This window comes from Phalacrocorax aristotelis, chromosome Z (assembly GCF_949628215.1).
Source record: "Phalacrocorax aristotelis chromosome Z, bGulAri2.1, whole genome shotgun sequence".
Lineage (NCBI taxonomy): Eukaryota > Metazoa > Chordata > Aves > Suliformes > Phalacrocoracidae > Phalacrocorax > Phalacrocorax aristotelis.
In genome coordinates, this window is record NC_134311.1 from 46,991,560 (window position 1) to 47,007,095 (window position 15,536).

Below are 15,536 nucleotides of genomic sequence, written 5' to 3' on the forward strand. Positions count from 1 at the left end.
AATAAGTAGTTTATGAAACAGTACTTTTGGAAACAGGTGGGACTTGCTCACTTGCCCTATTTCCACCAGGGAATCTGCTAATTGTTATCTACGGCTCTGCTTGAGTGAGTCTGAGACAGTCTAACCCTACAGGAAAATAGCTGCAGGAGTGCATCTTTTCTTTCCTAGGCTTCTTTTACAGAAGGACTATTTTCTAGTCCTCAAGAAAACTAGATCAGTACCAACCATTTATACTGAAGTTGATTTTATTCTTCTATATTATCTGATCATGAACAGCAGAACAGGACTTTTCATCCACGTCATATCTGTATTTGATTACAGATGCTCAAAAAAAATTTATTTTTTCTTCATTGTCCCATGAATTCTTGTAATGAGGCAAATTGACAGTGAATAGCTATACTGCAGAAGGAAACACCAGCAGCAGAGTGATCTAATACCCAGGTAGTGCTAACACAGCAGCATGCAGGGGATGGCTCTGAAGATGAGGGAAAATGTAAGCAAGATTTTCCTGGGTGGGAATTCTACATAGCTATGCCAGCCAGACAGGAACAGTCTCTCAAGGTCTTGCCTCCTCTGTGAGATTTCAGCAAAATCCTTTAAACACATCCACTCTGAATGCTCTCTGAAAGATTAGTAATGAGCTCATAATCTTCTTAATTCTTGCTGCAAAGATACCTACGTTCAAATGGATAGAAACTAGAGCTGGCTGGGAATTGCAGCAGGCTTCTCTTCTCAGAGGATTAAGAACTATTAATTCTTGTTCATAGTGCTGCAGAAGTTGTGGTTTTTGTTTTGTTTAGTTTTTTACAAATGGAAAACTGTAACAGGAAGAGAAATTAGCAAGGCTTTTCTTTAATGCTTAAATTTCAAAGGAGAAGGGGAAGAATGATTAAACTCATTACAGCCAATGGAGGGAGTAGCTTTGAGATGGCCCTTTGACTGTTATTACAATGACTTAAATGGGAGCATGCTCTGTGGCAGGCTGTCAAAGACCAAGCAAAACTCAGTAATGGCTCTGCCATTCACAGGGCCTGTACTCAGACTTCAGTAGCAATTTTCATGCCTTAGCTACCTGGGTTAGGAAAGATATGGTGTAGTTACCACTACCATAATTATTTTAGCATGCATGTTTGTTCTGATCAGAGAAAGATCACTGTTAAGGATGTCACCTTAAATCTATCCAAAAGAGAATAAATATGCTAAGGAACTTGTGGGGAGGAAATAATACAATGTAAATTAAACCTATGAAAAGCTAATCATGACAAAGTGGTGGTGAGCTAGACCTTGAACTTGCTGAGTATATTAACTGAACCTCTGACTCATGCAGCTATGTCTCCTACACATAATTACTTGTGACTACAAACTCTGCACATTGGTGTGATTTTCCCAGCCTAACTCTAAAAGCGCTGGTGCTATAGTCCATTAATAGTTCCTAGAAGAACGTAGGGGATCAGGCTAAGTTTTTATTCTCTGTAGGTAGAACTGTCAACGCATAACTGCCTAGGTGTGTGGCTCCTACAGAATGTTATAACAGGCTCTAATCTTTAAGGACCATGTTTCTAGACCTTGGAGACCTTATGTATTAGCTATCCTACTCACATTATGTACCCCATAGTATTCTGTTTTAGAATAATGCTATTAAAAACTGTTTTGAAACAGAGGTAATCCGCTGCTCTAGGAAAAGGGACATCTCAAAGGGATTGCCTTTGGAACTGAAAAACAGAAAGGGAGTCATGTCTTCAACAGAGGATGATAACATGTATAATTCTCGTGAACAGTGTAACATTCTGATGTAATGGTAATGTACATTTCAATAGAGGCTGGTAGACAGATATGACTGTGCTGTGAGTGAAATACAAAGCATGTATGGGCCTGTCTACTGCATTTGCACTACTGGTATGTTTCATGTGCTTCAGATCAGTCCTGGAGAAGTGTATTAAGACCACTGGAGTAACTTCTAACAAGCTGCCAGTGAAGAAACATGCTCAGGTACAATAGGGGTATGGGAGAACAGTGTGCCTGTGACACCTTAACTGAGAAGAATGCAATCTTGCAGGACAGGTGAACATATTCAGGTTAGGTTCCCCTTCCCATTTTACTTAGCTCGGCTGAGTAAAAATACCAAAGTGTACCACAGTCTATGTAGGACTAATGGAGACACTTAAATTTCTAGCCTACATTGAAAGCCCATACTTCTGCCTCTTTTTAGACTGAAGGACCTTGCTCATCTCTAGACTGTAATCCCACAAAATCACAGAATCACAGAATGGTAGGGGTTGGAAGGGACCTCTGAAGATCATCTTGTCCAAACCCCCTGCTTGAGCAGGCACACCCAGACCAGGGTTCACAGGACTGTGTCCAGGCGCGTTTTGAATGTCTCCAGGGAAGGAGACTCCACAATCTCCCTGGGCAGCCTGTTCCACTGCTCTGCCACCCTCACAGTAAAGAAGTTTTTCCTCATACTCAGGTGGAACTTCCTGTGTTCCAACTTGTGCCCATTGCCCCTTGTCCTGTCGTTGGGCACCACTGAGAAAAGTCCAGCCTCATCCTCTTGACACCTGGCCTTCAGATATTTGTAAGTATTGATAAGATCCCCCCTCAGTCTTCTCTTCTCCAGGCTGAACAAATCCAGGTCTTTCAGCCTATCTTCATAAGGGAAGTGCTCCAGCCGCCTGACCATCTTGGTAGCTCTCCGCTGGACTTGCTCAAGCAATTCCCTGTCCTTCTTAAACTGGGGGGCCCAGAACTGGACACAGTACTCCAAATGTGGTCTCACTAGGGCTGAGTAGATAACCTCTCTCGACCTGCTGGCCACATTCCTTTTAATGCATCCCAGGATACCGTTGGCCTTCTTGGCCACAAGGGCATGGTGCTGGCTCAGGGTCAGCTTGCTGCCCACCAGCACTCCAAGGTCCTTCTTCACGAAGACACTTTCCAGTAGTTCAGCCCTCAGCCTGTACTGGTGCATGGGGTTGTTCCTCCCCAAGCGCAAGACCTTGCACTTGCTCTTGTTGAATTTCATGAGGTTCCCCTCAGCCCAGCTCTCCAGCCTGTCTGGGTCTCGCTGGGTGGCAGCACAGCCTTCTGGCATATCAGCCACTCCTCCCAGCTTGGTGTCATCTGTGAACTTGCTGACGTTATACCTGTCTCTTCATCCAGGTCATTGATGAATATGTTAAACAGGACTGGACTGAGCACAGACCCCTGGGGAACACCTACTAGTGACAGGCCTCCATCCAGACTCTGCTTCATTGATCCCAAATGTTCCAAAAAGCTCTTTGTATCTACCTCCTGGTTAGCTGAATCTGTTCAGTTCTCCTTCCCTCTTCGCCTGTCTATGGTTCACATCAAAGCTAGTATATCAAAACTACATGTATTTTTTAACAGAGGCTGTGACAGAGGAGTAACCTGGAGGAAGTGGGGACAGGCGTCATGCTACCTACTTTTTAGTAGAACTTGACCTCAGCTGAGGTCCTGAACATAAGCAGAGGTCAGAACTTGACCTGGCAGAACAGGGAAAAGTGGAAATTGGTAGATCTTTAGCAAAGAGCATTACAATACTGTGATCTAACAACAGGAAATGCGGGGTGGGGGACTCTGACAGTCCTTCTCAGAGACCTGCCTGCTTCACAAACTTTTTTCTCAAGCAGCCGTCAGCATGGCCATGGAACAGCTCTTCCACAGGGTGCTGACTGACGTTCACGTTTCTCATGGCCTCCAGGCGGTGAGGAATGCACGAGCAGACTGAGTGACACCGACTGGCTCATGGGGCCGCCGCGCGAACGCAGTGTTGTGGGCCTGACGCCCCTCCAAGCGAGCGCCGAGGCCGCCGGCTGGGCCCCGCCGCAAGCCGAGGCAGAGGCCGGTGGTAGGGAGCGCAGCAGCACCTACGCGGTGGTGCAGGCTCCGGGTACCGGGCATCACCGCTCAGGTGCCGGGGGGCTGCGGGGACACCGAGGGAGCGGCTGCTGGGGGCACTGAGTGCGAGACGCCCCGCCGCCCTCGGGCGGGTGCCAGCGGCGCTGGTGGCACGGGGCCGCGGGCTGGCCGGACGAGGGGCGGCAGGACAGAGCGCGCGCGCCTCGCGGGGGAAGGAGACCGGGCACGAGCTGCGGACGAGGCGCCGCTTGCGCGGGAGGCCGGGCGGGCCCCTCCCCCTTCCCCGCGAAGGCCCGGTGCGGTGCCGGGGCCGCCCCCGCCGCCGGGCCCGCAGGCACCTCCGGGGCCGACCGATGCAAATGAGGGGGCGTGGCCACCGGCGGGGTGGGGAGGCGGAGGCGGGGGGCGCGGCTGGGGTCCGGGGCCGGTCCGTGCCGAGCGGGGGTGGCCGGGAAGCGCTGGAGTCACGCACCACTGCTGGGCGGTGAGCAGCGGAGCGGAGCTGGACGGGGCGCGGCACGGCACGGCGGGGCAGCCGTAGTCATCCCGGCGTGGCGGGCAGCGGAGCGGGAACATGGCGAGCGTAGGAAACGGCACGGAGGAGAGCGGCGGCGGCGGCGAGGAGGTAACTGGAGGGGAGGCGGCGAGAGGGCTCTGGGTGGGCAGCGGCCGTCTGTCCGTCCGTAACCTGCCGGCGGGAGGAAACACGGGCAGGGGGCCCGGCTCCGCAGGCATCCCGACCCACCGCTCGGCAGCCCCGCCGCGCCGGAGCCGGGCGGGCAGCTGCCTTCTCATCGTCCTCCTTCTCCTTCTCTCGGGGCCGGCCCGGGCGAGGAGCCGCCGGCACCTGGGAAAAGTTGTCCCGGCGGAGGGACCGCGGCAGCTCCTCCCCGCATCCCCCCCCTTTGTTTTTTTATTTTCCCTCGCTCTTTTTTTTTTCCTTTCTTTTATTTAAAACCCATCTCCAGGGCTCCGTGCGGGTTTGCTGCCGCGGCGCCCCATCCTCCGGGCGGCGCGGTCCCCGCCCACCCCCCGGCCCAGAGGCGCAGGGCCGGCGCGGGGCGGGGGGGGCGGGTCCGGTCCGGGAAGGTGCAATAGCAGGATGGTTGATAAATAACATCTCCCGGAAAGCTGGTGGTGGTAAGGGCGTCCTGGGCTAGGATTGGGGAAGGGTACCGCAAAACTGAGGCGGTTTTAAAGGCGGTAGGTCGCAGTCCAGGCAGGCACCTGTGGGAATATTGACTCGATTTCTGACTGCACAGTCTAAAATGAACGATGTTAGCCTTGCGTGTCTTCAGCAGCTGCTTCAAAAAGATTTGTAAGGCGTGCTTCCGGCTGAACTTTGCTGAATAAAACTTATGATTCATGTTTTTTTCGCTTGGGTTTTTTTTTGTTTGCTGGTTTTTTAAAACCCCGTTAGGATGAATTTTAAAAAAGGCAGGTAACCAGTGCCCCGTTTCTGAGGTGGGGCAGTGTTTCACACAGCAGGGCAACTGACAGATTTATATGCAGGACTTGGTATTTTGTGTAGTTCAGTTGAATCCTCGTGTTTTGTGTTTGACAGTTGCAGAAGCCATTCTTGGAAGAGAGGATATGAAGCAGCTTGTTCTTTTTCTCGGTTGGAAGTTGGGGATATATACTACTCTGTATTTCAGAGCATGCTGTAAGAGTTGATACTTCCTAAGATTGTAGTGTGGAGGCATAATGTGAAGGTGGTGTGAAATGCTTAAATAGCATTGTATACTGGAGTTAATCACTGCAAAATCGTAGTCACCTCTGCGAAGCTGTGTTTTGTTTCCAATACAAGGAGTAGTACCAGTGAAAATAAATGATTAACAAACTCCTGCTGCTCTGAGCAAGCAAGTAGTTGGAATTCACAATTGTTAAAACAGGCATTTAGCAACTTAGTTGTAGCCGGGCTGCCTTGTGTGAACACTAGGGGAGAATATTGTTCACCAAGTTTGCTGTTGAGTGTCAATGCTTCATTAGAGGAAAACAAACTGCCGTGCAAACAAGTGGAAAGATAGGCATAAAAGCACCTGGAAGAGGCTTTATTTGAGCTTTAGTCTGCAAAAAGTGCAAAGCTTTCTCCAGATGAGCTTGAAAGACCTTGCACTTTTTGCAGAGACTTGTCCTTGACTCTCTGGAGTCTGAAACAGACCCAAAGTGGTAATGGTGCAAGAGCTTGGATTTCTCTTGGTGAGATCGCAGAGTTTAGGAAGGGAGGGCAGATGGTGGCTTGATCTTGGGGAAAGTCACTACTTCTCTTACCAAAGTTGTCTAGACTGCCCTTTGCCTACAGTTCACCATAATTTCTTTACTAGTAAGCTAGATGTGATTTCAGCACTTCATACATGAGGTAGTTGGTTTTAATTGTGTCAGCTTTTTCTTTTTTTTTAAGTGTTTGCAGTGGTTATGATGTTGGGAAACTGAAGTTGGGGAACTTCAGAGCTTTATGCATCTAAATAATGTTATTTACATGGAACAAGGCAGGTGGGAACTCTCCTTCCTGTTTTAAGTGTTCATGCTTAATACTATATGAACATAGCTTTTAGCACAGAATTTTGCTTTGCAGGGATTTGTGAATAGTTCTTCATCCCTGAAGCTTTGAAGAAGGATATGTTAAGCTAAACCTTGAAGTTGTTACCTACTTAACAGGACATTGACAAGTAAGAACCCTGCTTCTAAAGTCCAAGCTTAAGGTAGCAGGTAGCTGCCCGCTGCTGTAGTCCCTGGTGAATAAATCTTGTGATTTTCCTTATGCTTCTTGCAGCTCAAGGAAGTGCCAGATACCATGTTTATCTATATTTAATTTTTTTCACTGACTTGTCCCTTATCATCCTGCAGCTTTCCAGTGGGCACGGCAAGGAAGTGGTGTGAAGTGTAAATAAGTCTTTGTTTTTTTTTTTTCCCCCCAGCTAATGCAAGTGTAGTAGTCCGGTGTTTTGTTTTTAAAAAAACACCAACAGGAGTTGGAGACCTAAGCCTAAGAGGTTATATTAATGAGATAGTGTTACGGGTATGCTCATCTGGGGAAACAAATGGTTGTTGCACTTGGGATTTTCCTGTGCAGTGTTGCTTCCCAGGTGTTAGAGTGTGTGTGGTCATCCTCTACTAGGAAGCGGTTTCCTGGATGCTGCATGGTCAGAGTGGAAGTGCCCACCTATGGTGTGCCCAGTTATGAACTTAGACAAAGATATGCCATCGGCACTTAAACCACTATATGACACTGAATTCACCTACTAAAAGTACTCTTACTAGTATTCTTCTGGAACAGATTGCAAATCTAGGACATATATGCATAACTTTAAGAGCAAAATAGAACTCCCAGCCACTGCAGGCTCTTCAGGCAAAACTTTAAGCCTTCTCCCCCCTGCCCCCCCGTCTAAAGATTACTTAAAATAGTGGGCCAGATCTGCTTCCCATTAAGTTCACTCTGTGCTGCCCTGGTTTTTTAAAGTCTTAAAGCCAGCTTAATTGGTTACTTGGGGATTCCCTATCCATAAAAAAAAAAGCAAACCCACCCTTGGCCTTTGTGCATGTGAGGCTTGTGGCCAGACAGAAAGGATCATGATCAAGAAGTATCTGGATGCTAAAAAAAATGCCTTGTTTGGCCACAGTCAGGCAGACTAAGGATTATACACAGATCTGAAAGTGATTTGGTGCCCTTGCTGTGGTTAACTCTGAGGCTTGTATTAAGGACAGCTTGGCCAACTCAGCTAATCTGTGCCTCAGCTCTAAACTAACTTATTAAGGAAAATTTAGGTAATGAAGGCCTGATGGTGCCCCCTGTACTCTCTTGAACTGCTCAGGCAGGGACAAACACTGGACAGGCTGGCTTTATCAGCCTGGACAGTTTATCTTAAGAGCTAATTTCAAAATGAAACTGGCATCGTCTTTAACTCAAAAGCTGTTTAGTACTGGTTAGTACTCGAAGTACTCAAGCTTTTTATCCACTGCTGCAGCAGCAGCTGTACATGTGATCAAGGAAGTTACTAGTGGTGTGCTACTTTCCACCAGTAGCTTAGTCATAATAGTGTATGTTAGAATAAATTATAGAACTGTGAAACACTGGCCTTTCTCTCGTGTTTACGCTGAGGATTCTTCACCAGTTCTGTTTGGTAATTCCAGCCTGGAAGAAGAGTCTCAGTGGTGAGAAAGGGTGGTAGCTGCACTCCCCTAGAGACTTTGAGAAGCTGGAAACAAGTCACTATGCTGCCTTTTCACCCTAAAAAGTGAGGAGTGTGGAATATGGAGTTGGGACGGGGTAGTGAGGTTGCTTCCTCTCAGGAAGGATGGTTGTTTCTAAAACATCCTAATCTGATATGTATGGTTTTGTCTCTTTGAGAAGTAGATCTTGCTCAACTGAAGAACGTAAAATTTGAACTCCTTTTGCCAGCTTATTCCAAATGCTTGTGCTTTAGCATGTAGCTCATCTGTTTTTTGTGTTCCTGTTTTGGCCTCTCTCACTGTCAGAGCACATCTACATCGAAGTTGAGGGGCAAACTATTGCAGCAGCACAGATGAGGAAAGGACCGTGAGAAAACTAGGTATGACCGGTAATTTCTTCTTTATTACATGAAATTAGGTTGCTGTCTCTGCCTTCGAGGTTCTTTATTTCAAATAAAATTTTGCTTTACCTGTTGGTATACCTGTTGAGAGGTATTATTTTTCCTTGTGACCACCTATTCAAGGTAAGGATGTGTACCCCAATGTCATATTACTTATATGATTCTGAGATGGCTAATTTTTGTTGTTCAGTTTTTTCCATTTCTTAATTGGCTTCCTAGAGCTCGCTTCATTCATCCGTTTGAGCCCCTTGGTTGACTGTGACCAAATTTGAAAACCGCGTAGATGAAGTGTGCTTTAAGTCTTTATTGGCTTCCTGCAGAGGAAAAGGAAGTGTATGTAACATGTTCCAATTAAACTTTCATATTTTTGGTTAATCAGTGTGCTGCTCATCCTCAGAGTGAGAGGTAAAAGATAAAAGGGATATAGGAAAAGGTGGGATTACTGTGGGAAGCACCAGATGCCTGTTAGGGAGGCAGAACTGACATAAACTTCTGGGAGAGTGAAGTACCTATGAAGCTTATTTTTTTGTCTAATTTGCACTTCTCTTTTCTGTGTTTTCTTCGGGGGCATATGTGCGGTGGTGATATTTATTTTGTACATAGATGGGAAAAAAGGCAGAACAAAAAGGAAGTGTCAGTTTCTTTAAGGTTTGTGGTTTTCTTTGTATATTGAAGTGCTGCTTTTCTGTTGTGGAAAGCAGCATCTAATATCTTTCAGTGAAGCCTTTACTTTGAGCAGTGGAAGTTACTGTCCTTACTGGTACAGCTGTCTTGGTAATTGCAGCTGAAAGCTTGTCATCCACTGTATGGAATCACTGTTCTACTTCATACATAATCCTCAAGGGGAAAGAGGTTGCTTCTTGTAGTTCCAGTAGTTCGTACTTACTTACATGTCCTTACAGATTTACAAATTTGTGGAAGCATGTTTGGTTCTGCAAATGTATGTTCTTACTTTGGTGCTGGTATGTTTGGGAAAACTTGTAGACCTGAGGGGCTTGTTGGAACTGCTAGAGATCAATGACCTTGTTTTGATAAATGTTCTTTTGGATCCCTCTGTTGGGAAAGAGCTTGCATGTGAAGACAGAAAGGGAATTTAACTGCCTCTTGGCAGAACTTCAGTAGCAGAATGGACCAGGATGACTCAACCTTTGAGTTGGTGGTAAGCATGTATGGTCTTATGCCTCCTGTCTTGATAAGTTAGTCTCCTATAGCTTGCCTAAACAAAAGGACTTGCAGCAGCAAGGAAAGTTTCAAATAAGTAATCGGGCTTTTCTTCCTGTGCGGCACCAGCACGGAAGGTAGAGGGAGACAAGATCATACTTGCTGGTGACAGGCTGGCAGGAATACAGCCTGACAGAACATGTCTATCTGGTGGGCAGTGATTTTCACACATGCTGTTTCTTCTGGATTAATAGGAATAATGTTATACTTGAGGGAGCAGAAATGGTGGGTCACTGCTCTCTTTTCAAAAAGAGAGCAAGATCGTGCAGCTGAAGACCTAAGAATTGGCTTTCAGAGGTGGATCTGAGTTGATGTGGGTTCTGGTTAGAGCCTGGACATGTCCAAGACCCTTGTGCCATAGGGGGTCACGTGTCTGCTTAGATGGTCAGTAATGTAAGAATTTGTGTGTTAGAGCTAAAAATATCTTCTGCTTTTTTTAGCCCTCTCAGGTTCAAGAAACATTTAATCTAAGTTAATAGTAAAAATCACAGACCTGTGGTTTTACGCCCAAATACTAGGTGCTAAAATTGAGATTTCCTTATCAAGCAAGTAAAACTTGCCTGTCGTCTTATTCTGGAGTAAGGAAGCAATGCTTTTACCACATAGTAAGGCAAGATAATCTAATATCTTAGACCTTAGCAGTGATAATTTTTGTTATGATGACAGCAGTGAGTGTATCATGTGTTTTATTCCACTTCTCTTATGCGTTCACTGTGTAATAGAGTAGTAAATAAACTTTGCAAGCCAGTGTTCAGGTGTGCAGCACTGCTTTGATTTCTTCTCATCCCCAGGAGCCTGCATCATGAGCACACTCGTGCTCCAGAAATTCTCTTATTGGCAGATGTACAAGGACGGTCTGTCATTAAAACAGAGAGGAGGTTTGGAGGAAAACCATTGCTGAAAATCATAATTTCTGTGTTTGGCACCAATTGGCAGTGCTGGTTGTTCTAAGAAGTGCAGTGTTCTGTAGGTGAATAGTTAATACTTGGCTGTAACTAGTAGTAGGTGGCCGGAAGAAAGAAATATTCCTACTGGTTTTCGTTGAGCAAGGTGTGGTTATAAAGGTAGAATATGTCACACTGGCTTTTATTTTTGCCAAGAAATAATGGACTAGGAAGATGATGTTTTATCAGGGTTCTCTCCCTTAGGACTGTTGATGCCTAGTGCAGTGGGGCAGCTAGATAAACCTGCCCTCTATGTCATGTCTTCTTGTTTGTTTTTTTTTTTCTCTCCTGTAAACTTAGTAAGCTTCCAGGGCTGGAGCAAATGACTTTTTTCATTTAATCTTTTTTTTGTTTTGAGAAGTATGAATTGTAGTTCACTGTTAAATGGCTACTCTAAGGTCTTGTGGCAAGACCTGAGCTTGCTGCTGAAAAATGTGGAATTACCAGTTGTGGCTTTGGTAAAGAGGCTTTTTAGATGAGGCAAGCTTATGCAGATCTTTAGTGCTCTTGTAGCTCACCTGGCTAGAAGGTGCTGAAGAAACATGTCAAAAACTGAAGTATTCCACTTTTTCTACAAAGCTTTCCCGCTTCAATTTGGGGAGACAATAATTTGTCTTAAACTGTTACAAATAATGACTTTGAAGAGAGTCATAGTACATGATGTGAAGCGTGTTTCTTGACTTCTTTTTCTAATAAACTGTAGCATACCTGAATATGAGGTACACAGTTTGTTAGGGCCCTCCCATCAGGAAAAATATTTTGAAAAGTAATCCTATTAACTTCATTGAGGAGGAATGGTGAGGGGGGATGGGTGGGTGGGTGCCTGAGCCATTTTTAGCTACTTATTATATCATTATATCCTTGCATCTTTGTAACACATTAATCATGTTAATTATTATGTTCTTTGTCAAGGCAAGTGTGAAAAGCATAGAAACTAAACTTTCGAGACTAAGCAGTAAAGCTAAATTTGAGTGACTTGGACTAGAAGAACTTTAAGGCTCAGTGGCTTAAATGTAGTATTAAAGAATATCTAAATCTGTGCCTTGTCCAGATGGAGAATCTTAGCAGAAAAACATGTGCAACTCTGGAAAATCCAGTTAAACATATCTGCCTGTGTACTGCTACTTGACACCACTGAAGTAGCTGGCTCTGTTAGGCTGCGTTCTACTGAGCTTAAGCAAAGTCTCTTTAAAACCATGGGAAAGAGAGATTCAGCAGCAGCTCAGTGTCAGTGTCTTTTAATGTAATTTGGATTAAAGAGCTATATATGGCTACAGCTCCCTCTATCAATGGAAAATACAGGGTAGCTCATGGCCTGTCACTTCTAGAAGATGGAATAGTTAGTCTAACACTATGCCAAAGTGCTGTGACTTCTGCTAAATGCAAACTATGTAAATTCAAGTCACGCTGAGTAGAAGGGGTGGCACAAATTATGTAGTTATGTTTCAGAGTGAACATATTTCTCAGTAAGGGAATGCCAAAGAAGTATTGGGGTCCAATTAAAAAAAACATTATGGTAGGCAGTTTGGAAGTCCATTTCACTGATTTGAATGGTGGGATTTTTATTTTCCATTTGAGTTAAGTGATGTGTTTAGAGTGGAAGTCCAAAGTAAATGCAAGTTGTGCTTTTTTTTGTGCTTTTTTTTGTGCTTTTTTTTGTGCTTTTTTTTGTGCTTTTTTTTGTGCTTTTTTTTGTGCTTTTTTTTGTGCTTTTTTTTGTGCTTTTTTTTGTGCTTTTTTTTGTGCTTTTTTTTTTGTGCTTTTTTTTTTGTGCTTTTTTTTTTGTGCTTTTTTTTTGTGCCTTTTTTTTTGTGCTTTTTTTTTTGTGCTTTTTTTTTTGTGCTTTTTTTTTTGTGCTTTTTTTTTTGTGCTTTTTTTTTGTGCTTTTTTTTTTGTGCTTTTTTTTTTGTGCTTTTTTTTTGTGCTTTTTTTTTTGTGCTTTTTTTTTTGTGCTTTTTTTTTTGTGCTTTTTTTTTTGTGCTTTTTTTTTTGTGCTTTTTTTTTTGTGCTTTTTTTTTGTGCTTTTTTTTTTGTGCTTTTTTTTTTGTGCTTTTTTTTTTGTGCTTTTTTTTTTGTGCTTTTTTTTTGGTGCTTTTTTTTTGGTGCTTTTTTTTTGGTGCTTTTTTTTTGGTGCTTTTTTTTTGGTGCTTTTTTTTTGGTGCTTTTTTTTTGGTGCTTTTTTTTTGGTGCTTTTTTTTTGGTGCTTTTTTTTTGGTGCTTTTTTTTTGGTGCTTTTTTTTTGGTGCTTTTTTTTGTGAACTGGAAGCAGAAGTACAGAGTCATACCAGTGTCACAAATCGGGTCCCAAGTAGGAGGATCCTCCTGGAAGTCATGCTCTGCATTTATTCTCCTCTTTTGTGGTTCAGACTTCCACCGTGGAGGGGGACTCCTAATCACTTTCTGAATTAGTGCTTGTTGTGAGTTTGTACATTGGAGTAGTCAAAAAGTGAGCTTGCAGCTTTTAAGTGGTGATGTGCCTGCATGAAGAGGAGGATGTTTGTGTCTCTAAGGGAAAGTAGGCAAGTAGTTGCTACAGAGACTGTACAGTTCTGTGTCCGTGGTGCCATGGGCATCCAGTGTTGTTAACATTTTGGGTTGGGTTTGGGGTTGGGTTTTGTGTGTGTTTTGTTTGTTTGTTTCTCTTTTTTTCAAACCCACACAGCTGTATTGCTTTGTTTGTTGAAGTCCTCTGCTGTTAGAAGGACAGGTGGAGTGCAAGAAGGGGAAGCTGAGGTTCCATCTTTTGATGGCAACCCAGGATACAGGGCTTTCCTCCTCAGTTGTCTCTAAAGCATGTTACTCTTGCCCTTGATGGCAGTCAAATGCAAAGTTTTGTGTTTGGCCGTCTCTGTATTTCTTAGCTTTGGTCTGGGCTGTAGTGGCAATAGAGAATGCAGTTTTATGCTGGGCAGGTAAACTCTGTATGAGTTTTGTGTTTTGTATCTGTGTAGATCATATCTCACAGTAGCAGTTGGTCTTTTAGATTATGTAGGTGAGTTCTGGAAACTACTGAATTTATGTTTTAATAGTTGCAGAAATTGGCCTAAATTTTATCTTTCTTACTTTGAAATATTGCCTTTTGGCAAGCAGTTTTTGCATGGTCTGAAGAAGCAAGTAAAAAGTCACATGTGGGATTTCAAGAAATTCTGCAACAGCCTTTACAAAGGAATCAAAACTTTCTAGTATATAATGACCATAAGCTATAGTGAAAATGGGTATGGATATCAGCAACAGGCAGGCAGAGATCAGTTGTGACATAAATAGCTCCCTGGCAGGCTGGAATAATTGCCTGGCTGACACTTCTTCCATAGTTAAAAGAAGTACTCCACACCTTGCGTAATGGGTTTGGCTTTTCTGTTTCCGTGTCTCTGGGTGCTGATGGGAGGAAGTGGTGTGCGGAGGTTTAGTGCTTTAAATTAGACTGTGCAGTCACGTGGGATTTGCTTTTGCACAGGTTGAGTCACAACAGCGAGTTCACCAGACACTTGCTGCAGTGCAGGCTTGGTGTGAAGGAACCAGTGCTCTGATGGCCTCCAGTATACTATGGAAGGTGCCAGAAGAGGGCTCTAACCCTTTCGGGAGGAGGAGGCAGTATGTGTGCATGAGCACTTGGCGAGAGGCTTTGACCTCCTGTAACCTTATATTTGTGGTAAAGTGACCCTTTGGGCAGAAGTGACGAATCTGGTAACAGCTTTATATTTACTCTGTCCCTGTTATTACACTGCAGCTAGAACTTCCAAAGACTATAAATTCCTCATGACATCAGTAAACTCTACAGGGAGGGTGCATGCCAGGGGAGAACCGCACATTTCTGACAAGCTTTGATGCATAAGTGAATGTTATGACCTCTGTATAGGGAAATGCATGCTGCTTTCAGTGCAGCTGTGTAGTCTCTTCTGGATCCTGCAGCTGTCCTGCAGTGCCTGAGGAAATACCACACTCTGCTTGGGGACAGACTAGATGAAGAATTAAAGTAGGGGGAGCCTTGTCTGAAGAAGGAAAGCAGTAGACACATGACACATACCAAAACTTAAGGGTGATGTTAATAGGTTAACTCTTACGTAATGGAATTTGAAGGCAAGTGCTCCCTGTGATATTTTATTTTTTTTTGTAAGGGTTATCCTCATAACTTCAGATGAGAATGTGTTCTGTTTGTGCTTGCCTGTAAGTAGCCTAGGAAGAACTAACACTTTAGATTACTGCCTGGTTAAGTCAAGATCTGATTCTGCTTAGTGTAATTTAATGTGATACCATATTTCTGAGTTAGGTGTTTGCCTGTCTTGCTTTCTTTCTAGTGGAAAGCTGACAAACTCTCTAGAACACATGTGTAAATCAGTTAATAATTAGTTAATTCTGTACTAGTAGTGAAGTTAAAGTTGCTGTGTCCTTAAGAGGATGCTTTTCTATTAATGAAAAAAACCTGATTGTTTCTAGGAGAGATGGAAGGTAGCCTGTGTCTGTCTTGCACTGGGGGAACAAGCTGTGTGCTGGACAACAGCCATTGCTTTAATCCTGTATTACAGACACTTCTAACTGTAGATAATGTTGCCTTCTAAAGCTCTGCTGTTTTGTTATTGCAGTTAGTGCTGCTGGTGGATCAGAAGATATCCGTAGAGACTTTTGAGTTCTGTAATGAGAACAACACTATCGTAAATAGGGTTGTTGGAGTTACTGTTATTGCAGCAAGACCTTCTTTTAAAGAAAATGAACCAGTTAAGAAAAAATCACTTAAGTTGCTTTTCATTATAAACTACAACTTTGTGGTGCTAAATATGCAGCAACTGCTGTTGCATTCTGTACAAATGAGTAATCAGCTGTATAGTCAAGAGGATATTTAACCTGAGGGAGACAAGGGGACGTTAATACCCAAGATGCTCATATTAACATCCCTTTCATATTTTTCCTTTTTTAAAAATTAGTT

At 43.9% G+C, this 15,536-nt stretch overlaps 1 protein-coding gene across 3 annotated transcripts in view; it reads left to right on the forward strand.

Moving 5' to 3' along the window:
• The first annotated feature begins 4,279 nt into the window (after nucleotides 1-4,279).
• Nucleotides 4,280-15,536, forward strand: part of TTC39B (tetratricopeptide repeat domain 39B) — an 86,482-nt gene continuing 75,225 nt past the window's right edge. Inside the window, exon 1 of one of the 3 annotated variants that reach the window (XM_075078185.1) lies at nucleotides 4,280-4,504. In XM_075078185.1, coding sequence (XP_074934286.1) covers nucleotides 4,454-4,504 — 51 coding nt within the window. In that variant the 5' untranslated portion in view covers nucleotides 4,280-4,453. Of the gene's footprint in view, nucleotides 4,505-4,951; nucleotides 5,020-8,355; nucleotides 8,430-15,536 lie in introns of those variants that run through there. The other 2 variants (XM_075078191.1, XM_075078189.1) reach the window with 2 other exon arrangements.